Source organism: Poecilia formosa, unplaced genomic scaffold, assembly GCF_000485575.1.
Source record: "Poecilia formosa unplaced genomic scaffold, Poecilia_formosa-5.1.2 Scaffold451, whole genome shotgun sequence".
NCBI classification, from domain to species: domain Eukaryota; kingdom Metazoa; phylum Chordata; class Actinopteri; order Cyprinodontiformes; family Poeciliidae; genus Poecilia; species Poecilia formosa.
In genome coordinates, this window is record NW_006800390.1 from 314,252 (window position 1) to 340,087 (window position 25,836).

At 39.3% G+C, this 25,836-nt stretch overlaps 1 protein-coding gene across 3 annotated transcripts; it reads right to left on the reverse strand.

Moving 5' to 3' along the window:
- Nucleotides 1-15: 15 nt before the first annotated feature.
- Nucleotides 16-25,388, reverse strand: LOC103155848 (rho GTPase-activating protein 20). 3 transcript variants are annotated; one of them, XM_007577721.2, is made up of 17 exons: nt 17,792-18,968; nt 14,648-14,832; nt 11,192-11,277; nt 8,787-8,960; nt 8,557-8,706; nt 7,419-7,460; nt 7,244-7,328; nt 7,089-7,166; nt 6,887-6,953; nt 5,979-6,176; nt 5,726-5,898; nt 4,911-5,075; nt 4,487-4,599; nt 4,227-4,419; nt 3,876-3,990; nt 2,439-2,989; nt 16-1,344 (listed from the first exon to the last, which is right to left on the reverse strand). In XM_007577721.2, exons 2-17 carry the CDS (start codon nt 14,720-14,722, stop codon nt 685-687), a joined length of 2,925 nt encoding a protein of 974 aa, XP_007577783.1. In that variant the 5' UTR covers nt 14,723-14,832; nt 17,792-18,968; the 3' UTR covers nt 16-684. The 3 variants fall into 3 exon arrangements, with proteins under 3 accessions (XP_007577783.1, XP_016519366.1, XP_016519367.1); XM_016663880.1 differs by lacking the exons at nt 14,648-14,832; nt 17,792-18,968 and adding an exon at nt 25,034-25,388; XM_016663881.1 differs by lacking the exons at nt 11,192-11,277; nt 14,648-14,832; nt 17,792-18,968 and adding an exon at nt 10,471-10,558.
- Nucleotides 25,389-25,836: the final 448 nt, after the last annotated feature.

Below are 25,836 nucleotides of genomic sequence, written 5' to 3' on the forward strand. Positions count from 1 at the left end.
AAAAAAAAAAAAAAAAAAAAAAAAAAAAAATTGCCTTAATATTAAATTAGTCCTAAATAGATCTATTTTATCAGACTGTACAGGACTAGAACACACCATGTATAAAAACTGAAATAAAAAAATCACCTTTCTAACAAGCAATTTCTGAATCAGAGTTTTCCTTTTAGCTTAGCTAATTTAACGTTTTTACTGTGCTTAGTTTTAAAACTGCAACATTGGCAACATAGAGCATGTAAGGAGAAATGGCCGTCACGAACTGGACATGTATCCACAGCAAAAATCTTTTTTAAGTATTTCATAATGTTGCCCTTATGTAGAAATATTCAACTCAGTCTTAACGTCAGTGTAATAATTTTTAAATGAGAGAACTAAAATATTTCTAGTTTATGGTTGTAATTTGGCAAAAAATGAAACCTTGCTGCTAAAGTTATCAGTCCAATGTGTAAAACTACTTTTCAGTCCAATTATAAGTTTAGTTTTTGATAAAGGAAGGCAACAGCAGGTATTTTTAAAGTCATCTATAAAGATGGAAAACTACCCACTGGTATCACAATCTTAAACTCAAAGGCACTAAGCAACCGAAACTAAGAGCTGAAACTTGTCTTACTTGTTAGCAGAAGATGATTAGACTAATTCTAATGTTTATTTAGATGAATAATGTACGGCAGATGCTGTTGATGAATTTCAAACGTAAGACTCTTCAGCAAACAGAAGCTGCTCCAGATCGGGCTCCGCCGTGCCGTCGCTGCACCTCTTCAGCCACTCCCGCTGGCCCTCCGCCAGCGCCAGCGCCACCTCCTGGCTGCTCTGAGGGTTGCTGAGCGGGTGGGAGGAGTAGTAGTCCCTCACTGCCTTGGTGGCGCAGGGCGACAGGCAGAAACGGGCGTGCTGATCTGCATGGGTCGGCTTCAGACCCGGGTCGCTGGGCAGCCTGGTCCGGGTCAAGGCGGAGGCCTGATCGGCGATCCGTCGCTCTGGTTCTGAACCTCGGCGCCGAGTCAGCCGGCTGCTGCAGTCCTCTGCCGTTGGAGTTTTGGGCTGTCTGAACAGGGACAGAGCGGGTCTGCCGGGCTTGTAGAAGAACGGAGCTTCGCTCCTCTTTACGTTGACGTTGCCTCCAGGGTTGCTGAGCATGTTGCCCATCTGAACCGTCAGCGAAGATTCTGGCGGCCTGGCGGGTTTGGGAAAGCGAAGGCCGCCTGGGGTCCGGTGGAGCAGGGACGGGGTGGAGGGCGAGTCCTGCTGCGGGTTTTGGATGTTCCCTTTGTCTCCTGCGTCCTTTGAGCCTCGGCGGGACGTTTTGGGTTTAGCTTGGCTGTTGCAGGTTGGTTTAGTTGCTCCACCCTGTAGGCAGAGGGAGGTTAATCATTCACAGGCTTTCAGGATGTTTCAAATAAAAGCATCTTTTATTTTTCATAGTAGAGAGGAGAGTAATTATTTGACTGAAATAGTGGTTCATGTTTTTTGTCTTCCTCAGGTGTAAAAATGAGACAGAGGGCAGTTTCTCTTAGTCATTCTTCAAAGCAGGTAAGACAAGAGAACATGCCATTTGTAGGGTTTAGAGTTAGCAAACTGTGGTTAACGTAGATGTGGCTTCGTGTAGCGCTTTGGTTTTCAAATTTAATGGAAGAGTTTGTATTTTCTTTGGTGACTTTGGTAGCTTTTGATTAGTAAGAAGGTTGATACAAATGAAAAGTGTTGGTGTAGTTTATATTTCCAGTTTGTTACAAGTTGAGAGAGAAATCTGAATTAGACAGAGCGGCTCAATTGGTAGCATTGTTGTCTTTAGATGATTAATGATTGTTGGATAATTTATGTTTGAATTGGAGGAAACTTTTCAGTAGTTTGAAGTGAACCAGTTGTTTGTCTGTGTGACATTTGAAAGTAAAATCAAAATCCTTGATTAGATTTTGTTTTTGCAGTGCAAAGTGCAGCATCAGAGATTGTAAATCTAATCTGCTTTTCTCCATGTTTATGTTTTGTGTGTCACCAAACTAAGTAGAATTGGTTGTCATGTGAACCTTAAGATGTTTTCATTATTGGTTTGTGTGAGTTTAGGCTAGTATGTATGATTTTGTAGTATTTTCTGATTGATTAACAAACATCTGGCATGTTCTCTTGTGTGTTTCTGCTTTCTAAGTGGTAAATCAAACAGTCAAGTTTAGTAAATGCAGACTCAATTTATTAGGGCAGTTTTAGTTTGTTGTCAGGCTTGTTTCCTTTGAATCAACACACTTGAATCTCATGATGCGTTTCAGGTGGCGTGCCACCTTAGGGAGGGTCTCGGATATTTGAGTGCATCCTAAGAGCCATCCCACATATTCACAATACTCTTATGATGCACTAAAATATCCGTAACTCCACCTGAAACGCATCATGAGGTTCAGGTGTGTTGATGGAAATGAAGCTGAAGACATTGATGCTCAGTTTCTCCTCACCGCCCGCTTCTCCTCCTCCTCCAAACTCTCTTGCTGAGTCAGCGAAAGCCTCCTGTCCTTCTTCAGCCAGGAGTTAGGGTGGAGGCCCATGCAGCCTTTCAGCGCCCCCTTGTGGAGAGCCTCTTTAGAAGACACAGCCTGAAGATGCGTCGGTTTGGCCAGGTTTGAGTTGGTGGGATCCGGAGACGACAGAGTGGACAAACTGACTACACCCGTCATGTCGCCACCTCTGTTTGACCTTCCACCCAGCTCCTCCTCTTCCTCCTCACCAGCAGACATGTAGGGACAGAACCTGGCAGCGTAAGCTATAGCTGGCTCGGAGCGGCGGCGCCTCTGGGAGCGACAAGCTTCCAGGGAGGGCGACGTCTCAGCAGCCGGGGTTTCTGCGTCCTGGTCGTAGTCGCTGAACGTCAAGATGGAGTCCAGGCTGCTCTGCAGGGCTTTGGGTCGAAGAGGCCGTCTGCAGAAACCCGGAGAACCTCCGCTGCTGTCGTCCAACTCGTTCTCCAAACTGTCGTAGGACGAATCGGTCAGAGGGTAAACCCAGGACTCTGCAACCACAAGAGAGCTGGGAGTAAATAACTCAGGAAACATGATATTTATGGGGGAATTTTTCTGCCATAATTTGAGAAAACATATTTTCAGCCTGAAAGCAGATATGTGTCAGATATGATAGCAAAGTTTAATTAATGGTTCTCAGTCTACAGGTGTGACGACCTGCACAATCACATCTGGGATGACTGGTTTAATTAGATTATGTGCAACAAGTATATAATTATCTGAGGTGTACTGAAGTAGAACCTGTCCAACTTATTACAAATCATCAACCTTTTCTCTTTCTGACAGTCTGAAGAGACAAACCGGTGTCTGTAGAGCAGATGGGCTGGTGCAGTCAGTGAAGTGCTGAGCTTTGAATCCAGTGATTGTGGGTTCAAACCCTGGTTGTGGTAAATGTCTTGGTGTAAAAATATGCTTTTCCTGTTTAACTGTTTTTTTTAATCAATCTATTTTTACTCCAGAAATGCACCGATTTCAGAGTTTTTTGCTGATACTGCTGATTTTTAATTTTCTCTGATTTTTGCAAAAAACCAGGTTTGAACCCACAATCACCGGATTCAAAGCTCAGCACTTCACTGACTGCACCAACCAAGCTGCCTGTTAGACGGTCAGACAGCTGAAGAGAACCTTGGAAAAAATGTTGACAATGACTTGTAACAAATTGGACAGGTTTAGATCGTTCATAAGTGATTTGATTCTTTTGAACAAAAGCCGTTCAAAAGAATCAAATCACTCATAAACTTGACACTTTGCTTCCTCTGATCATATAAGTTGTTTTCTATTTATTGGCCCAGTTTTAAGCCATTATTTCTAAACACGGTAAGCTAACTATGAATCACACTTTCAGCTTACGTCACAGTTAATTTAAAACGTTTCTACCTGAGGCGCTCTCCTCGCTGCTGTGTCTCCGTGGCAACCCCCCGAACATGGCGGACGGCTCCTGCCCCAGGATCTGCTCACAGTGATCGATCATGAACCTGACCAGCTCACACACCTGCAGCACAGGAGGAGAGAAAATAAAACCTTTGAAACCAACAATGGATAAAAGGCATTTCTGACATTTTTAAGAAGATTAACCTACATTTGAAAAAGTCAAACTTCTACATTTAAACCTTTCAGCCTCTGAAAGCCTGCTGTGGTTTAGAAAACTCAAAGTTTCTCCAGATTGCAGCTCCACAAACCAAACTAGCTGCATTGTTAGTCCAAATTCTCATAAAATCCAGATCTCACCTTTTTAGTTTTTTGTCCCTCCGTCTCCGGACTGCAGGGCTCTCCGGGGGGCCACAGCAAACTGGGGGCGATGCACACGGACAGATTGAAGGACGTCATCTGGTTCTCCTGAGCGTTGGTCTGGACGGCGTGGAGCACAGCCAGCAGGTGGCGCAGCAGCAACGCGTTCTCCTTAGCCAGCCGACTGATCATCCTGCAGAGAGCAGATAAAACCGTCACTCTGAGTTTGAGTCTCAGTTCAAACATGGAGGAGCAGTTACCTCTTCACGTCTTGGACCTGTTCTTCCTCATCATCCTCTTCCTCCAACACATCCATCCATTCCTCATAGACTTCACAGCCCAATAAGCTGCCTGGGATTCTGCGCAGGAAATCCTGAAAAACAAAGTATTACTCAGAGGAATGACAACTAGTGTAGACTCTCCCATGCACACACCAAACCAGTCTTTCTCTAACTTTGGTCCATAGGCGCCCCCTAGTGGTCCGTAAGGTACTGCATGTAAACAACCATTTATTTCCTTTGAAATGAGCACAAAGCGTGATGCTTTGTGCTTCGGTAATCCTAGCTTACCGAAGGATTGTGTTTAAAAACAATTGAGATACGACACAAATCTACCTCCTATAATTTCTATCTAACAAATCCAGGTTTGTTGTTGTTAGTGAAAGAGTTGTGAGTATTTCTGTACCTTGAAGACTCCGGCGATGATGAAGACGTGCTCTTTGGTGAGAGGAAGCTCAGAGTCTCCGCCGTCCAGAGACTCCCGGAGCTCTCTGACGGCCCGCGCCCCGGCCGACCTGCGGAATATCCCGCGGGTCCAGCAGCCCTCATGGTACAGGAACAGCAGCATGTCCTGAAAACAGCCACAACTTTGATTACTGTTCATAAAAATCTGATTTACAACAACAAATATGTTGCACATAGAGGTTTGCAACATCAAATATTTCAAATTAAATAAAAATATTCATTATGAAGTCTAACAAAAATACACATTTTAGGAATTTAATAAGCTAATTAACTAATTAGCAAACATCTTTAGTTAAATGGTCTCAGTTTAGTTCTGCAAGTTATATTTAGGGTTTTCATTCTAATCAACCTTACAATAAATAAATATTTGAAATATGTGTAATGATTAATTGGAATTACTGACAGAAATCAACTTTTCCATAATATTCCAATTTCATGACCAGCACCTGAATGAGTATAAGAAGAGACGTCGGTCAATGTTCAATGTGAGAAATAAAGCAAAACTTTACTTTACAAGATGAACTTTACATTTTATAACCAAATACAAAGACATGTTTCACTAAATATAATCATTCTTGTTGAATTGAAGAGGAAAAAAAGCCTCCAATCACCCACTACTCAATGTGATGAATGTGTGAAACAACTTTGGTCCTATTAGTGAATAAAATTAGCTCAACTTAAAGGTTGGATGTCTAAACATTCTTCAGTGCTATAGGAGGAGTTTTCCACTGTGTGTGTGTGTTGGCCTCCGCTCACCATGACTGGCTTGGGCAGAGCGTTGTCCACGCAGACGGAGCTGAGCGGCCGGCCAAACAGGCGACCCGGAGCGTCTCCGGCGGGCGCTGGCTCGTTCAGGTGAGACGCCGATCCTCTCCAGAAGGCCCAACCCACGAGCGAACGCCGCCTTCTGAACGACTTCTGGGAGAAATCTGAAACGTTCCAGAGAGGATCCTCAACGTTGTTCTGGTTTCTACAAAACGCCGGGAGGAAGTGGAGAAACACGGCGTACCTGTGGGCGGGTGGTGCTGAGGGGGTTCTGCAGGGCGGGGCTTCAGGATGAACTGACACTGCTTGTACACCTGCATCTGCTCCACCTGCATGGCCATCTGTCGGTCAGCAGGGGGCGCTGCGGCGTCCCGGCAGCCTCCTCCCTGAACCGCTGAGCTTTTCACGTGACTCATCTGGATGCTGAAGGGAAACTCATGACCTGAGGAGACGACAAACTACACTGCAAAACTGAATCTTACCAAACTTAATGCACATTCCTTAGTACACTTGAAATAAGACAAAACAACTTACAAGTAACATTTCAAAAAGATATAGGAGCTTATTTTAACTCTAAATCCTTCGTATTGATGAAAAATTACTCAAGATATTTTTCCCATGTTATAAGTGAAATAATTCACACTTTATCATCCATTTTAAGAAATTATTTACTTAAAACAAACTCCTATATCTTGGTGAAAGGTTATCTATACGTTAGTTTTGTCTTATTTCAAGTGTACTAAGAAATTTGCACTAGAAACGAGAAAAAAAAATACTCTTAAGATTTTATGTTTTTGTAGTGTAACTAATATGCTGATCACAGTTTTTTAATTTTCTTGAATCTTGCTTGACTTTTCTGTCAGGAAACAGTTTGAGTGGCACGAAGACGTCATTACGTTTTGACTCAACGATGCTGCTAAAAACCTGCTAATACAGCCGTCGCTGGTGAGCCAGCCAGATTTTGCATCCATAATCGCCAGTTGTAAATTATCAGCAGTTATCTGGACCATTGGCTTAATTTAGCTCTACAACTCTATAAAATATATCATTTTTTGTTATGTTTCATGGTGGCTTTAAAAATGATTTATGATGGAGTTATTGAAACCTGAAATCTGTTGCAGAGTAAAGGAGCTGAATGAGTGTGTAGCTCACCAATCAGAGGGTACGGTGTGTTGTCCCTCTTGGAGACGACCCACAGCTGGAAGTCTTTGACGTTTCCCTGACAACGACACATAAACAGTGAGAGGTTTAAGGTCCAACAACAACAAACAAAAAAAAAAAATCCTTCTGTCTGTCTGCAGCCAGACAGACAGACAGAAGGATTGGGCTGATCAGCATCTCTAACTTTACTCACTATGATGCCGAACTGCTGCAGTGCCAGGCGGATCACCTCATTGGCCGAGTCCCAGTTGCTGACAGGAAGTGTCTTGGTCTGATCAGAGGGGTCAGAGGTCAGGAGAGGATCAGCGTACTGAGACAGGATCGTTGAGGCGTTACGTTCAAACTCACGACGGCAAAAGTGTTCAGCCCCTTCCCGTAAACTCTCAGAGGAATCGTCTTCGGCTCCTCCTTCTCTTTCTCTTCTTTTATCCGACTGCAGAGGCAAAAAAACAAATCAATTAAAAACCTGATCAAACCTGCTGATATATAAAAGCTCAATCAATGCTCAGTAAAAGTATTTCACCTCTTGAGGAGGGAAAGCCATCTCTCCTTCTGTTCAGCTGAGCTAGAAGGAAGCATGAAGAGCATTAACAGCTTAAACACAAATATTAACAAACCCTGTTGAAAATTATGAAGAGCTCAAAATAAACTTGACATTCAGGTGATAATTAAGAACCGCATTAACCAGGAATGTTAGTCCTCGATTAACGAGTCAATATAAATGGGATGTTCTCTTTTATCACAAAGAGAAAAGAGAAAATAACATCAAGTTACATTTTTCATAATATGCTGAATTTTAAAAATATGTCAGCTGAATAAACAGAAAATTGTGATTTTTCTCAGATTTATAAAATGTAAAAAAACAGGAATTTCTTCAGTTTCTCAATAGAAAAATTAAGAATAAAACATGTGAAACATTTAATTCCACATGAACAGAAATGTTCATACAGAAAAACCGCCTGTCATTGAACTTAAAAAAAAGTAAAATCTTTGCTCTTTTTACATCATGTTAACATTTTTTATTGTGATGCTGTTTACCTTCCTACAGAAGAGAGTTTGGGCCACAATTCAGACTTTCTTCTTAGAAGCAAAATTGCTTAAATTGTTTAAACATAATCAGATAAATCTAATCTTAAAACTACCAAAACTTTTTGGGACAGTCTGGACAGTCAAATAACATTTATTTGAACTTTGACATAGATTGAGATCAAATTAGAATTCTAAAGATTAGGGCCTCATCTACGGAAGAAAAATTGTGACATAAAGAACAGAAACATGATGCCACAAGCACGTCTGATTTTGAGGGCTGTTGTGAGGCGTTTGTAACCCTAACAGGACCTTTATGGACCGTTCTGGACAGCAGTCCGGTTCTGTTCTGTCATCAGAACAGGCGGTTCTCTTCCCAGCTGGGTTATTTGTAGTTTAATAGGCTGCAATGTGTTCATTCTTCATCCTGTCTGCTCTGTGTTTCATCGACATTTAAGGTGCGCTTTGCAGCATCGCCAGCATATTTCATCTGTTGAAATGTAAACACAGCCTCCTCTGACCTGTGCAGCTCAGGCCCAAATTCTGATGAGCTCCTCTGTTTGTCATCGTCTACGGAATCCGTGTTGACACCATAAACGTTTGGATTTTTGGTTTTCGCTGTAAATGTGTGTTACCTAAACAGAGCCACGCAGTTCCAGGTGGGCCAGCCCATGACGAAGCTCCGCTCCGGGTTTGTGCTTCCCTCACACACCTCGTCCATACAGCCCGCCGTCCACGTCTCACACACGCGCACCTGGACTTTCTGCTTGAAGTTGTTGGCTGACCTGGAGACGCAGATATCACACATGCTGATGATCGATGCCACAAAACACATGAAAAAGGCACACTAGTTACTGGTGCTCACTTGGCTTTGGCGATCACCAGAATGTCGCTGAAGAGGAAGAGGTGCCGGTCCTGGGTCTGCATGCCCGTCTTCAGCTGAGCGTGTCCATAGAGAAGGAAGAACCTTTCGGAGCTGGTCAGGAAGGACTGGACCAGTGGACAGGTTTCTGGGCACACGGGGACCGAGACGCTCTCTCTGGAATGAGAACAAACAGGAAGTCCCCTCATGAACTGTGGAGAAAGTGAGTTCTTCCTGCTGGAGGTGAACCGTTCACCAATCACCGATCTTTAACCTGACCTGCCGATTCCGATTTTGCCCAAAACCTTTTTTTTTTTGTCTGAAATTTTGCTAAATATAACCAGATAGTCACTGAGTTGGTAACAATGTGCAGGCGTGTCCTGGTGGGCGGGGTTAGAGGTCAAACCTCTCACTAGAGAGCAAAAGAGGAAGGTGGTTGATTTCAAGACCTTTGCCGAGGTACATTCTTATCTTCATGTGTGAGTATCAGCCGATAACGATCTCCCAAAATGAAGAACATCGGCGCCGATAAATCGTTGCATCCCTACTTCCTGCTGCTTCAGTTTCTCATATAAATCCCTCCTCTGATCAGCTCTTTAAAATCAATACTGCAGCCACCGACTCTGATCCGAAGACAGAAAATAACTGTAGTCTGGTCTTTCATAGGTTCTTAAATTATTTGAAACTGAATCAAATTTACGACGCAAAAATGGAAAAGCAATGTGTTCAAAACTAAGTACACCCTATGATTAATCAACAGTGATGTGAATTGGAGTCTAAAATACTTTGCTTACTACTCCACTCCCGGGCTTCACACTTGCCAAGATGTTATAATATAAGGTTTGCTGCTGTGCATTATGGGTAACCATCCACTTTGGTCTTATTTGTCCTAACAACGCTGATGCCTTACCTATAAACTGAATTGTCTAGTAGCACTTTGGTTCAAGGCAAAAATATGTAATAGGGTTTAAGGAATTAGTCTGAAGCATTGTTATTAATATTAAACTCATTCACATAATAAATTAGGATATAATGAGAGTTTCATTGAAGATTTCTAAACCTGCTGAACTAACTGATTGGTGTGTCCCTCCCCCTGCAGGAGCATTTTAATTAGGTTACTTATTCTTCACTTTCACACTCCATATGTCCAAAGCTGCTCTCTATTAATAGGCGCCTGATCCTTGGATAAGTTTGTCAACAGCAGGATTATCAATTAGAGTGGATCTTAAACACTTTACTCAAAGGTATGAGTCATTTCAAACTCCGCACGTGTTTGTGTTAATCAGAGCGAAGGCGTATTACATCAATTCACATCTGTAGGCAGCCTTTACTAGAGGAAAGCAATTTATTCCTCCAAATACGCTACAGCTGCGTTCACACTGCAGCCGGAAGTGACCCAATTCCGATTTTTTCCCTCTTAATGCGATCTGAGCTTTTCATGACAGTCTGAACACAGGCAGTACTTTTTTCGAATGCGACCCATTTTATCTTTTCAAATATGACCCGACTCTGTACGGCACTCTTCCGACCTGAACGTCATTTATACTCATCACTACCCCGTGTCGTGATACGCTCAAGCGGGTAGAAAAACAACAACAATGGCGGACGATAACGAGGATATGATGGCTCTGGTCGGAGAACAACTTTAAAATCATATGCTCCACCGCTAGCATCTACGTTTACTTACGCTAACACTGGGCACCCCTTTAAGGCGGTTGGAAAAACACTGAGCACGCGCTCTATGTGTGACGTCATCGCGCCCTCTACTGCACATGTGCAAGACTGTCAGTTCGTTTGCCGTTTTGTGAGATCAGCTTACGCCGTCAGAACGTCATATGCGTAGCAAAAACTGACGGCGTTATCCGTCATACAATGGCAATACCACATGCTTTTATTTAATCACCAACATATCATGACGTAGAAGTTAAACCGTCACTCGGGATGTCATACACTGTATTAACAACTGTATGACATCCCGACTTAGCGGTTAGCTTGTCAGACCATCATCAAATAACATTAAGGCGAGTTTTATACGGGGCTTGGTTTGTAGTTGACTGTAGCTAAAGCTAGCCCTTGGTTTAAAAACACTGAAACTACGACAGAGCATATATGTCCATCTAGTTATCACTGAAAATAATTTATTGACTTATTTTTTTTGTCGTGTCTTGTGGCATATGCTGAACTGACAGCTCCTCTAAATTTTGCGCACGTCTTAATAAGCATGCATCCCTGCATGTTTGCTATTCCACAGGTATGCTGATCTGAATACAGATCGCATATGTTGGAAGTGTGAACGACCAAGGCAAAATAATCCGATTTGACAAAATATCGGAATTGAGTCACTTCAGGATGCAGAGTGAACGTAGCCTAAGTGAACCAAACGACAGAAATGGTAACTTTGACGGTACCTGGACAGAGTTTTGGACCTGGTGAGAGCCTTGGTGATGACCAGCGACGGGGCGGACTGACGCCGGTAACTCTGAAACTTTGTCCGCTAAAAACAAACAAACAAACACAGGAGTCAAACAGAGAGGAATGGTTTTGAAATAAATACATGTTGATAGAAATATTGGCATTTTTCTTCCCATTGAAGGTATGCCAGCCCCAGTGTTTGGCTGTTTCTCCTGTAGCTACTCCTCCCAACAACTCTGTTGTTTCTCTCTACTGTCGCCCCAGGATCAGGTGCTGTCGCTACGACAACAACTCAGCTGGATTTCTTTAAAGGAAATATTTGTTTAGCATTAGGTGATCGACTGAATTTGTATTATTACATAACAGAATGTAAATACGACACAATTGCACCATACCAACGAAGATTAAACTGATTCCATTCAAATTGGACCTGGTTTGGTTCCATATAATAGCACAAAAATTGTATCTGTTTGTTTTGTTAAGCGCTTTGATGTTAAATTACTCATGCAATGGCTTGTTGTGATGTTTTTTTTTTCATATAATGCATGAAATTCAATTCTCACACAGCAGCAGCAAGTTAAAAAGCAAGACAAAACATCCGGTCATCTGACTGAACTTTTACATATTTCCAGATCGTTGCTGCACTGAAGCCCGGCAGCTGCAGCTGGCAGCCATACTGGTATCCTATTATCTTTGTGTCCTTACAGGGATCAATAAGTTTCATTTAATCTAATTGTGAAAGGCTTTGGGAGACTAATGCAGGGGGAACAAACAGCCATTACGTAACCATAGTTTCTTTCATTGTACATCAGATTAACCCACTTACTGGTGATCGCCTGATGCAGAACTGATGCACAGCGAAATGGGAAACTGTTCACCCCCTGGAGCGTTTCCACATTTTGTCACATTATGACCACTAAGAGTCTTATTGAGATTTTATGTCACAAATAAACACAATGTAAATGGTTAAAACTAATACTTGCCCCACTTTTCATAAACCATGATTTTTTTTTTTTTCTTACACTCTGCAGCCATAAACCACTTTGTGTTGGCCTAACATGTAAAATCCAAATAAAACACATGTAAGTTTTAAAGTGAAAAAATGTGGAAAAGATGAATACATTCCTTAGCATAGCAGTGACATTTCTGATTGTTTTAGAGAGGAAAAAAATTTAACTACCCTGCAAATATGGAGTCAGTTCTGCAAGTTTGGATTCATGTTAGTACTCAATAAGCAGGAGTAAGACAAGACGAATGGACGCATTTGCAGATTTGTTTGCCCACAGCTGTAAACGTCTCCATGGAAACATAAAGTTAAGACTCTCTTTTTGAGCTCTAAGTTAAAAAATGACTCTAGAGTTAAAAAGTCCATCAGCAGAGAAAATACAGGGTAAACTCTAAATCGTCTGAACTGACAGTCACATCCACACGTTTCTGTCGTTTCACTCGGTCGCAGAGCAGTGAAACATTCCTAACGCTCCAGCCACAGCATCACAATGTTCGCTTTCACAACTAAATATAGCCAAAAATATCCCAGTATGTAGATGATGCTCTGCTACAGAAACATTAACTGATTCTAGATCAGTTTTTATTTAACAGCAAACACTTCAGGTGGGTTTAGGTGAAACAAAGGATGGATATGTTTAAAAGCAGCTAAGGTACAGTAGAGGATCTATGATGCTGTGGGCCTGGATATCAATCTGTCAGGAAGTAAAACATCTAAAAGATATTTAAATTTTTTAAATGTTTTCAATAAAAATATGATGTCATCTACCAGGAAACTGAAATGGTTTCTCATTTAAACACAAATGAAGCCAAAATGGTCTTTTTAGCAACCAGGGTAGAATCCTATAGAAAGCCTTTATTTATTATGTGTAGTTCACATATCCTGATGCTCTGAGAAATGGAAAAGGTGAAAAGTTCTCAGAGGAAACGTGTTTGTTATCCAAACATCACGCCGCTCATGGAAGAAAAACCAAAAAGGTTTGACACTAACAGGGAAGGATTCACTGCAAACCTTTAAACTTTATTAAAATGTATCAATAAGTTCTGATTGAACTGTAAGGAAGTTGTTTTTGACACTGATTCTGATTGGTCAGAACCGGATCTTACATAAATGGATCTAAACTGAGCCTATTTTTAAGCAAATTGCTTTGAAACTGTATTTAACATTTAAATAAAACTGAATTAAACTCATATAATTCAAATCAGTCTCTAAATTCTGATTTTCATGTGGTTTTCTCATTACAGCTCAAACCTCTGAAGTCTTTAATAACGAGGCAACATCTGCATCCTATTATAGGAAACAAAATGATGCCAACAATTGGATTTTAATTGGAAAAATGGTGCATTGTTTTGGTTCCACCTCACAAGTATGTCACAGTGGACACCTGCCTATTGTGGATCCCAGAATTTTCTCTTGGATGTGACTCCAAATTATTCAATAAAATATATTTTTTTTCCATATTTATCTCAATTATTTGACAAAAAAAAAACATACACCTGGAAAACAAAAATACGTAAGTAGTTGATACATCCGATGTTTGTCTTTGGTGCCAATTGGCTGCAACCCCAAAACTGGAATCAAGAAAGTAGCGGTGGGCGATATGGACTTAAAGTTTTATCACAATATTTTGTGGTACTATTGTAATAATGATTAAAATAGCAACAACACTATTACTTCTTTTTATGTGTCACAGCAATTAGAGCCCCCAAACCACAAATACTGCTCTTGAAAAACATTCCTATTTGTAAAACACCAATTATCTAAAGAAGCAGTTTAATGATTTTAATTGTAAATTGTAACTGTATTTTATCCTTTTTTCTCAATTATTGGTGCTTTCATTGAACATACAGTGAAGAAAATAGTAAAACAATTCCCTATAGGGAGTTTTTGGGATTTTAAACATCTTGGAATTTATAATGACAACGATAAATCAAAATTATTACCATCATAAGAAATTAATCTCGATAAACGATACGATAAATACCGAGCTCTGTAAGGAAGACTGTGAATATTAGCTTCTAATGCTAAGACAGCTTACTACGGTATATTTGGCGTTTGAACTATTAAAATAGGCAGCTATAAACATTTTTAGAAGGTTCGGATTTTATTTTTATTCCAGTTGTGCTCTCTAGGAGGTCCATTGTATATTTTTTGTTCACGATCAAATAGATTAAAGTTTGTGGCGACAAAATGTGAAACTGTTGAACAGTCAGACCCAGATTCAGGAAGTACAAATACCCTGACACCTCTAATTACCCCCCCCAGGTCGACCCTAACGCAATTCCTAGAAGATGCCGGTATCACTTTAGTGAAAGTCCTGAACTCTAACCTACCTTCTGTCCCAACACACAGATACAACTCATTCATGTGGAAGCCAAGTGGCGCCACAACCAACAATATCAAACACAACATTTCAATTTTAAACTCCCCAGGCTGGAAATCTCACCCGTTTGTTGTCCTGCTGTCCGGCGCAGCTCAGGCCGTCCTGCTGCTGCTGCTGCTGCGGAGACATGTTATCCATTCAGTCCCAACGCCTCAGTGTCCAGCTGTCCATAGGTGACGCAGCGGGGAGAGAAATCCCATTAATAACCTCCGTGTCGTCAACACGCGAGACATTTCAGCAAAAACCAACTGAAACAAAAACAAACAAAAAAAAGACAAAAACAAAAACGTGGCGTCAGGAGAGAATCTGATCAACTTTATAAATAAAGTTAAAGGCAAAAGCAACACAGCTGACGTCCTTTCTCCCAGAGCGCCATCAGTGAGAGGCTGAGCTGTAACCACAAGCAACTGCTGTTTGGATTAACAGCCGCTGTGCCAATTCTTAATGCGTCTTTACGCACGGCGCGGAGGCGGCGCCGTGGCGCTGCAAAAAATAGGTCTCCACTATTTTTACCTAAACCGGCCCATTCAAATAGCCGATAATCAGATTGGAGCTACTGGGTCTGGACATCTTTACGAACAACGGTCTAAATCTGCACTGGTACATGAAAAAACTATTAAAGTAATGAGGAAAAGTCGCGAACATGTCATTAAAACGACCCAAGATGTTCCCATTGCGTCACTTTACCACTGTAAACTTCAATGTTTTTATTTTGATTTCATGTGAAACAAACACAAAATATAGACACGGAACAAAGATCAGGCGTTTTTCCAACATTTTTACAAATAAAAACGGAAAAATTAGGGATAACTGTAGGGACTCTGGTGCTCATAGACCGGTCAGGGAAAACGTTGTGGAGAAATTTAAAGCAGGTTAAAACAATTTCTCAAACATTAAACATCTTAAAGCTTAAAAATTTCTGTCGTCCGAGGGAGAAAAAGTACAAACCTACTGACAAGGCAGTTCACCTAATCAGAAGTAGCCAAAAGGCCAGAAGAGACCCTGGACTGTCAAAAAGTAAACAAGAATAACACAAATATTTTTTATACCAAGGCGCATTATAGAAGATAGAAAAAAAGAGTTAACCTCCATAAAACTAAAAATTTTTTTAGATTAATCTCAGACCTTTACAGAAAAAAACTTGGAAATTTCTGAGTTTCATTTCTAATTTTGAAACTCATATTACCACAAGTGGCAATTTTTTCTAAGTAAGGTCATACATTTGCAAGTTTTTTAAGAATATTTCTCAAATTTACATTTTTTTTCTCAATCTCCAATTCCCCCCCCCCAGAGATTAATCTCAAAGTTTCTGAGTTTCTTCTGGCAAATTTTCAACTTTTAAACCTCAGAAATGTCCTAGTTTTACTTCTTTTCTGAGATTGATCTAAAAATGTATTTTTTGCCATCTACAATGGCTCTACCACGCCGTTATCTTTTCATTTCACTTTACAACCTTTCCTATATTTCATGTTGCTCATTTACACAAAAAAGCGTTAAAAAAAACTCAAGGAAGAATAATTCTGTAAGTCACTTTAATGTCAATCATATTAATAATCGATTATCTTATGTTGCCGAGCAGAGCAGCATTTTAATCTCTGGGATTATATTTATCAATGTCTTGTAGCGCTGGTTTGATACGGGAAATGTACAGACAACAAAAAATCCACTGGACTGAGAACTGAATGATAAAATATGACAAAATGTGAAATTTCTGGGAACTGTTATGAACAGCACTAATTAGGAAGTAGGCTATAGTCGTTTAATGTAGGCCACTCGATCAAGTCTGTAAAAAGGCAACATCAGAAAAGTTTCCATTTTAAAATGGCTAGAATATTCCGGAAAGCGTTTTAAAATAATACAAACAGCTGCTTTGCACTTTGGTTGAACAACAAAAACAAACCAATCTTCTTTCATAAACACAAGTGGGCCAGAAAGTGGGCTAAAGAAGAACGAGGCCACAAAGTGAAGAACAGAGAAGTATTCATTCCCCACGTTAAACTGGATCACTTCAATGATTAGCTCCCCTCCTGTTGGTAATGAACAGCCTTGGGCATGGCGAAGAAAAGTAACACGTCCCCCTTCATGTCTCCAAACATCCCTCCGTCTTCTTCTTCTTCTCCTTTGACGCATCAGTTTGACCCAAGAGGTTCTTTAAAGGTCAGAAGGAAATGTGATGTTTCACATGTAGCTGCTGCTTCGTAACATGAATTAGCCCTTTGTGTAAATAACCCAAAGATCGGCTAGAAAAAGAATTAAGATTTAATACAAAAAATAAGCAGTACAATAAATAATGTTTTAATCCATTTTATTCAGCAGAGAAACAATACAATTAATTTATAAATTATTAAAGTGACAACAAAACAGCTCAACATCGATGTCCCAAGTCCTGCTTGGTCCAGACGGCTTTCTGGTGTCAAATGAAACCAGTAAAAAATAAACCTTACCTGCATCTGCAGAAAAAAGCATTTTCCCCCAAACCAATTTGTTCGTTTTTATTTGTTTTTATTTGTTTCTGCCACATTTAAATGTTTCAGATTAAATTAATTCTAATATTAAAGATATTATCAGCAGAAAATCACTTCATTTTTTACAGGATAAAAAATTATCCCGTCTTAGCTGCCAGATCTGTAGAAGTATTTTAACCAGAACCTGTCACACGACATGAAGTAGGCTAATAGAAGTTAAAATCAACACAACCATTTTCTTACAATTCTCATTATTACCATCCGTAGATTTTCTTGTCTTGTTATGAGTTAGTTTGTAACCATCTTGTCTGTGTAACAGACAGTATATTAAACAGGCACATAAATATTAGAACATGGTTTTAACTACATATTTTTGATAATGAGTCAGAAAGTGATATATTGAATTAAATCGAGATAAGCGATAGGATTAAATAAGTGTTCACTTCTTCCTACTCCTTTTTTAAACAGAAAAGTAAGCCAATTATTTTGTTCTTGGTTTTTAAAAACCAGTTCGAAATAAATAAAATAAAAAATAAACATTCTTTAACACTTGTATGTTTCCTTTTAGGAAATCTTTGTGGTTTTGGTGATTACTGGAGCAACAGAAGTGCAACTAAACTCCTTAACCTTCTAAATTTGATGTTTATAGACTTGGAAGTTACAAACTTCAACATTAATGTTCTGTACTAGTAAAATCCAGTCTAAAAAAAAAATATAAATGTGTGTGTAAGCAAAAATTTACCAGTTCCATGGCTGCACTACTAGTGGCATCTGGCACACAGGACCTGCAGCAAACAAGGAAAATTACAACTTAATAAAAACCGATCACCAGTTTAACAGAGCATTGGTATATGTGTGCAAAAACAAGTGAAAAGAAAACAGTGGGTGAAATCACAATGTTACATTCAAAACATGAAATAAAACAATCTCCTGTCACCAAGAAAAAACATATTTCAGAAAGTTCTGGTTCAGCTGAAATTAATGCTTTACAAAAAACCAAATTATTTATTTTTCTTGGTAAGAAACTTTTAATATGTTCAGTAACTGAAACATTTCAGCTGAAATAGTTCAAAAATTTATACTTTAAACCCTAAACAAAGTCAAACAAAAGCTTAAAGTATGAATAAAACTGCTCACATACTCAAAATCCCCAAAATCTTGGTGCAAAACATTAAATAATAAATGTGTTTTAATATATGCAAATATCTGATTAAAAGGAGTCTGACTGGATGATCTTAATAATTTGAAATCCACACAATAATCTCTGGTGGCCAGTTAAACCAGTTCAAACGATAATATTCAATACTTTGAAGGCAAAACCTCTTAAAGACGCAGAGCCAGTTTACAAATGAGAGCAACTAGAGAATTTGTATTATCAGGTGATTCAAAGCAATGATACAAAATGACCCAAAACACAGAGAAAGCCTTTTTTTAAGAGCAGGAAAGAGAGATCCAGTCACCAGATGTTCAGATATATTTAAGCTGGATGGAAAAAATAAAAACGTTCCAGACATTAAAAAGCTAAATCCTCTTCCCGGTCTGGATGTTAATACACTAAAAACCAAAGCGGAGAGTCGGCCAACGTCCCGTTTTCAGTCTAAACAGCTTCATGTCCCGATGAGCAGGTGAGGGAACATCAAGTACTTTAAATTATTGGGTCTTCACTGATTTTCAGGTTTAATATCATGAATGTCAACAGAAAAAAATAGAAAATATTTCAATAAGTTTGAAAGATTTATTAGCGGTACTTCATATCATTGCAACCAGCATGTTAATGTTAAAATAAAGACTTTAAAAATGCATTTAGGTTCTTATTTTGTTACCTTTTGGAGATAAAACAATCAAATTGTTCAACAACACCTTCATGGCTGCTTCCACCAACTCAGTATTTCAGTTTTTAATACCCAACTTGTCTTTTTATTCACTTTTAAAGCTGTCTAGTCGTGTTTAATTGTAATTTATGAAGTTAAGAATCGTTTTATCCTTCAAGTAAAAGTTTTGTCAACCGGTATATGCTATAAAAATTAACTTTGACTTTAAGATCAGGGCTCACTCAAGATTTATCCACTAGCTTACCTAACTCGTTTAAATTAGGGGGCATTTCCTTCCTGCAGGCCCAAAACTTACATGTTCTGAACACTTTTGTCTTGAAACTTAGCAGATCTTCAACAAACTATGATTAGTTGAAAGAAGTTGCATTTAGAGGATGTTTGAATCTCACCCTTTGCTCAACTTTTCCAATTTTTCTAAACAAAAAATTTCCTTGACGTCCTCCCTCCCCCCAAAAAATAAATAACGAAACCAGGAAACCAAAGAAAATAGCTTTGCAGGAGTCTCGCTATCCATCCTCGCACTTCACTATAATACTTACACAAAACAAGATGAAAATACTAGAAGTGATGCTTTGTAATCAAACATGTAAAGGATGGATATGATATTTATTGTTCATCAGGTTTGAAAAACAAAAACAGTTTGTTTAAATAAAGACAAAAAAAAAACATTTTATTTCTCTTGACCATCAAATACAAGATGCACAAAACCTACAGAACATTTTCTGTAGTTCTGAGCAAAAAATGAGAAATAAAATCCCCAAAATGAATAAAAGGAGGATTTCACAGTACTCATTGTCATGGAAAAGTTTCAGAAAGTAACAAACACTNGCATCCCTACTTCCTGCTGCTTCAGTTTCTCATATAAATCCCTCCTCTGATCAGCTCTTTAAAATCAATACTGCAGCCACCGACTCTGATCTGAAGACAGAAAATAACTGTAGTCTGGTCTTTCATAGGTTCTTAAATTGTTTGAAATTGAATCAAATCTATGAAGCAAAAATGGAAAAGCAATGTGTTCAAAACTAAGTACACCCTATGATTAATCAACAGTGGTGTGAATTGGAGTCTAAAATACTTTGCTTACTACTCCACTCCCGGGCTTCACACTTGCCAAGATGTTATAATATAAGGTTTGCTGCTGTGCATTATGGGTAACCATCCACTTTGGTCTTATTTGTCCTAACAACGCTGATGCTTTACCTATAAACTGAATTGTCTAGTAGCACTTTGGTTCAAGGCAAAAATATGTAATAGGGTTTAAGGAATTAGTTTGAAGCATTGTTATTAATATTAAACTCATTCACATAATAAATTAGGAGATAATGAGAGTTTCACTGAAGATTTCTAAACCTGCTGAACTAACTGATTGGTTAGTTCAGCAGTGTGTCCCTCCCCCTGCAGGAGCATTTTAATTAGGTTACTTATTCTTCACTTTCACACTCCATATGTCCAAAGCTGCTCTCTATTAATAGGCGCCTGATCCTTGGATAAGTTTGTCAACAGCAGGATTATCAATTAGAGTGGATCTTAAACACTTTACTCAAAGGTATGAGTCATTTCAAACTCCGCACGTGTTTGTGTTAATCAGAGCGAAGGCGTATTACATCAATTCACATCTGTAGGCAGCCTTTACTAGAGGAAAGCAATTTATTCCTCCAAATACGCTACAGCTGCGTTCACACTGCAGCCGGAAGTGACCCAATTCCGATTTTTTTCCTCTTAATGCGATCTGAGCTTTTCATGACAGTCTGAACACAGGCAGTACTTTTTTCGAATGCGACCCATTTTATCTTTTCAAATATGACCCGACTCTGTACGGCATTATTCCGACCTGAACGTCATTTATACTCATCACTACCCCGTGTCGTGATACGCTCAAGCGGGTAGAAAAACAACAACAATGGCGGACGATAACGAGGATATGATGGCTCTGGTCGGAGAACAACTTTAAAATCATATGCTCCACCGCTAGCATCTACGTTTACTTACGCTAACACTGGGCCCCTCTTTAAGGCGGTTGGTAAAACACTGAGCACGTGCTCTATGTGTGACGTCATCGCGCCCTCTACTGCGCATGTGCAAGACTGTCAGTTCGTTTGCCGTTTTGTGAGATCAGCTTACGCCGTCAGAACGTCATATGCGTAGCAAAAACTGACGGCGTTATCTGTCATACAATGGCAATACCACATGCTTTTATTTAATCACCAACATATCATGACGTAGAAGTTAAATCTTCATACACTGTATTAACAACTGTATGACATCCCGACTTAGCGGTTAGCTTGTCAGACCATCATCAAATAACATTAAGGCGAATTTTATACGGGGCTTGGTTTGTAGTTGACTGTAGCTAAAGCTAGCCCCTGCTTTAAAAACACTGAAACTGACAGAGCATATATGTCCATCTAGTTATCACTGAAAATAATTTATTGATTTATTTTTTTTGTCTTGTCTTGTGGCATATGCTGAACTGACAGCTCCTCTAAATTTTGCGCACGTCTTAATAAGCATGCATCCCTGCATGTTTGCTATTCCACAGGTATGCTGATCTGAATACAGATTGCATATGTTGGAAGTGTGAACGACCAAGGTAAAATAATCCGATTTGACAAAATATCGGAATTGAGTCACTTCAGGCTGCAGAGTGAACGTAGCCTAAGTGAACCAAACGACAGAAATGGTAACTTTGACTGTACCTGGACAGAGTTTTGGACCTGGTGAGAGCCTTGGTGATGACCAGCGACGGGGCGGACTGACGCCGGTAACTCTGAAACTTTGTCTGCTAAAGACAAACAAACAAACACAGGAGTCAAACAGAGAGGAATGGTTTTGAAATAAATACATGTTGATAGAAATATTGGCATTTTCCTTCCCATTGAAGGTATGCCAGCCCCAGTGTTTGGCTGTTTCTCCTGTAGCTACTCCTCCCAACAACTCTGTTGTTTCTCTCCACTGTCGCCCCAGGATCAGGTGCTGTCGCTACGACAACAACTCAGCTGGATTTCTTTAAAGGAAATATTTGCTTAGCATTAGGTGATCGACTGAATTTGTATTATTGCATAACAGGATGTAAATACGACACAATTGCACCGTACCAACGAAGATTAAATTGATTCCATTCAAATTGGACCTGGTTTGGTTCAGTATAATAGCACAAAAATTGTATCTGTTTGTTTTGTTAAGCGCTTTGATGTTAAATTAGTTATGTAATTGTTTGTTGTTTTTTTTTTTTTTTCATATAATGCATGAAATTCAATTCTCACACAGCAGCAGCAAGTTAAAAAGCAAGACAAAACATCCGGTCATCTGACTGAACTTTTACATATTTCCAGATCGTTGTTGCACTGAAGCCCGGCAGCTGCGGCTGGCAGCCATACTGGTATCCTATTATCTTTGTGTCCTTACAGGGATCAATAAGTTTCATTTAATCTAATTGTGAAAGGCTTTGGGAGACTAATGCAGGGGGAACAAACAGCCATTACGTAACCATAGTTTCTTTCATTGTACATCAGATTAACCCACTTACTGGTGATCGCCTGATGCAGAACTGATGCACAGCGAAATGGGAAACTGTTCACCCCCTGGAGCGTTTCCACATTTTGTCACATTATGACCACTAAGAGTCTTATTGAGATTTTATGTCACAAATAAACACAATGTAAATGGTTAAAACTAATACTTGCCCCACTTTTCATAAACCATGATTTTTTTTTTTTTCTTACACTCTGCAGCCATAAACCACTTTGTGTTGGCCTAACATGTAAAATCCAAATAAAACACATGTAAGTTTTAAAGTGAAAAAATGTGGAAAAGATGAATACATTCCTTAGCATAGCAGTGACATTTCTGATTGTTTTAGAGAGGAAAAAAATTTAACTACCCTGCAAATATGGAGTCAGTTCTGCAAGTTTGGATTCATGTTAGTACTCAATAAGCAGGAGTAAGACAAGACGAATGGACGCATTTGCAGATTTGTTTGCCCACAGCTGTAAACGTCTCCATGGAAACATAAAGTTAAGACTCTCTTTTTGAGCTCTAAGTTAAAAAATGACTCTAGAGTTAAAAAGTCCATCAGCAGAGAAAATACAGGGTAAACTCTAAATCGTCTGAACTGACAGTCACATCCACACGTTTCTGTCGTTTCACTCGGTCGCAGAGCAGTGAAACATTCCTAACGCTCCAGCCACAGCATCACAATGTTCGCTTTCACAACTAAATATAGCCAAAAATATCCCAGTATGTAGATGATGCTCTGCTACAGAAACATTAACTGATTCTAGATCAGTTTTTATTTAACAGCAAACACTTCAGGTGGGTTTAGGTGAAACAAAGGATGGATATGTTTAAAAGCAGCTAAGGTACAGTAGAGGATCTATGATGCTGTGGGCCTGGATATCAATCTGTCAGGAAGTAAAACATCTAAAAGATATTTAAATTTTTTAAATGTTTTCAATAAAAATATGATGTCATCTACCAGGAAACTGAAATGGTTTCTCATTTAAACACAAATGAAGCCAAAATGGTCTTTTTAGCAACCAGGGTAGAATCCTATAGAAAGCCTTTATTTATTATGTGTAGTTCACATATCCTGATGCTCTGAGAAATGGAAAAGGTGAAAAGTTCTCAGAGGAAACGTGTTTGTTATCCAAACATCACGCCGCTCATGGAAGAAAAACCAAAAAGGTTTGACACTAACAGGGAAGGATTCACTGCAAACCTTTAAACTTTATTAAAATGTATCAATAAGTTCTGATTGAACTGTAAGGAAGTTGTTTTTGACACTGATTCTGATTGGTCAGAACCGGATCTTACATAAATGGATCTAAACTGAGCCTATTTTTAAGCAAATTGCTTTGAAACTGTATTTAACATTTAAATAAAACTGAATTAAACTCATATAATTCAAATCAGTCTCTAAATTCTGATTTTCATGTGGTTTTCTCATTACAGCTCAAACCTCTGAAGTCTTTAATAACGAGGCAACATCTGCATCCTATTATAGGAAACAAAATGATGCCAACAATTGGATTTTAATTGGAAAAATGGTGCATTGTTTTGGTTCCACCTCACAAGTATGTCACAGTGGACACCTGCCTATTGTGGATCCCAGAATTTTCTCTTGGATGTGACTCCAAATTATTCAATAAAATATATTTTTTTTCCATATTTATCTCAATTATTTGACAAAAAAAAAACATACACCTGGAAAACAAAAATACGTAAGTAGTTGATACATCCGATGTTTGTCTTTGGTGCCAATTGGCTGCAACCCCAAAACTGGAATCAAGAAAGTAGCGGTGGGCGATATGGACTTAAAGTTTTATCACAATATTTTGTGGTACTATTGTAATAATGATTAAAATAGCAACAACACTATTACTTCTTTTTATGTGTCACAGCAATTAGAGCCCCCAAACCACAAATACTGCTCTTGAAAAACATTCCTATTTGTAAAACACCAATTATCTAAAGAAGCAGTTTAATGATTTTAATTGTAAATTGTAACTGTATTTTATCCTTTTTTCTCAATTATTGGTGCTTTCATTGAACATACAGTGAAGAAAATAGTAAAACAATTCCCTATAGGGAGTTTTTGGGATTTTAAACATCTTGGAATTTATAATGACAACGATAAATCAAAATTATTACCATCATAAGAAATTAATCTCGATAAACGATACGATAAATACCGAGCTCTGTAAGGAAGACTGTGAATATTAGCTTCTAATGCTAAGACAGCTTACTACGGTATATTTGGCGTTTGAACTATTAAAATAGGCAGCTATAAACATTTTTAGAAGGTTCGGATTTTATTTTTATTCCAGTTGTGCTCTCTAGGAGGTCCATTGTATATTTTTTGTTCACGATCAAATAGATTAAAGTTTGTGGCGACAAAATGTGAAACTGTTGAACAGTCAGACCCAGATTCAGGAAGTACAAATACCCTGACACCTCTAATTACCCCCCCCAGGTCGACCCTAACGCAATTCCTAGAAGATGCCGGTATCACTTTAGTGAAAGTCCTGAACTCTAACCTACCTTCTGTCCCAACACACAGATACAACTCATTCATGTGGAAGCCAAGTGGCGCCACAACCAACAATATCAAACACAACATTTCAATTTTAAACTCCCCAGGCTGGAAATCTCACCCGTTTGTTGTCCTGCTGTCCGGCGCGGCTCAGGCCGTCCTGCTGTTGCTGCTGCTGCGGAGACATGTTATCCATTCAGTCCCAACGCCTCAGTGTCCAGCTGTCCATAGGTGACGCAGCGGGGAGAGAAATCCCATTAATAACCTCCGTGTCGTCAACACGCGAGACATTTCAGCAAAAACCAACTGAAACAAAAACAAACAAAAAAAAGACAAAAACAAAAACGTGGCGTCAGGAGAGAATCTGATCAACTTTATAAATAAAGTTAAAGGCAAAAGCAACACAGCTGACGTCCTTTCTCCCAGAGCGCCATCAGTGAGAGGCTGAGCTGTAACCACAAGCAACTGCTGTTTGGATTAACAGCCGCTGTGCCAATTCTTAATGCGTCTTTACGCACGGCGCGGAGGCGGCGCCGTGGCGCTGCAAAAAATAGGTCTCCACTATTTTTACCTAAACCGGCCCATTCAAATAGCCGATAATCAGATTGGAGCTACTGGGTCTGGACATCTTTACGAACAACGGTCTAAATCTGCACTGGTACATGAAAAAACTATTAAAGTAATGAGGAAAAGTCGCGAACATGTCATTAAAACGACCCAAGATGTTCCCATTGCGTCACTTTACCACTGTAAACTTCAATGTTTTTATTTTGATTTCATGTGAAACAAACACAAAATATAGACACGGAACAAAGATCAGGCGTTTTTCCAACATTTTTACAAATAAAAACGGAAAAATTAGGGATAACTGTAGGGACTCTGGTGCTCATAGACCGGTCAGGGAAAACGTTGTGGAGAAATTTA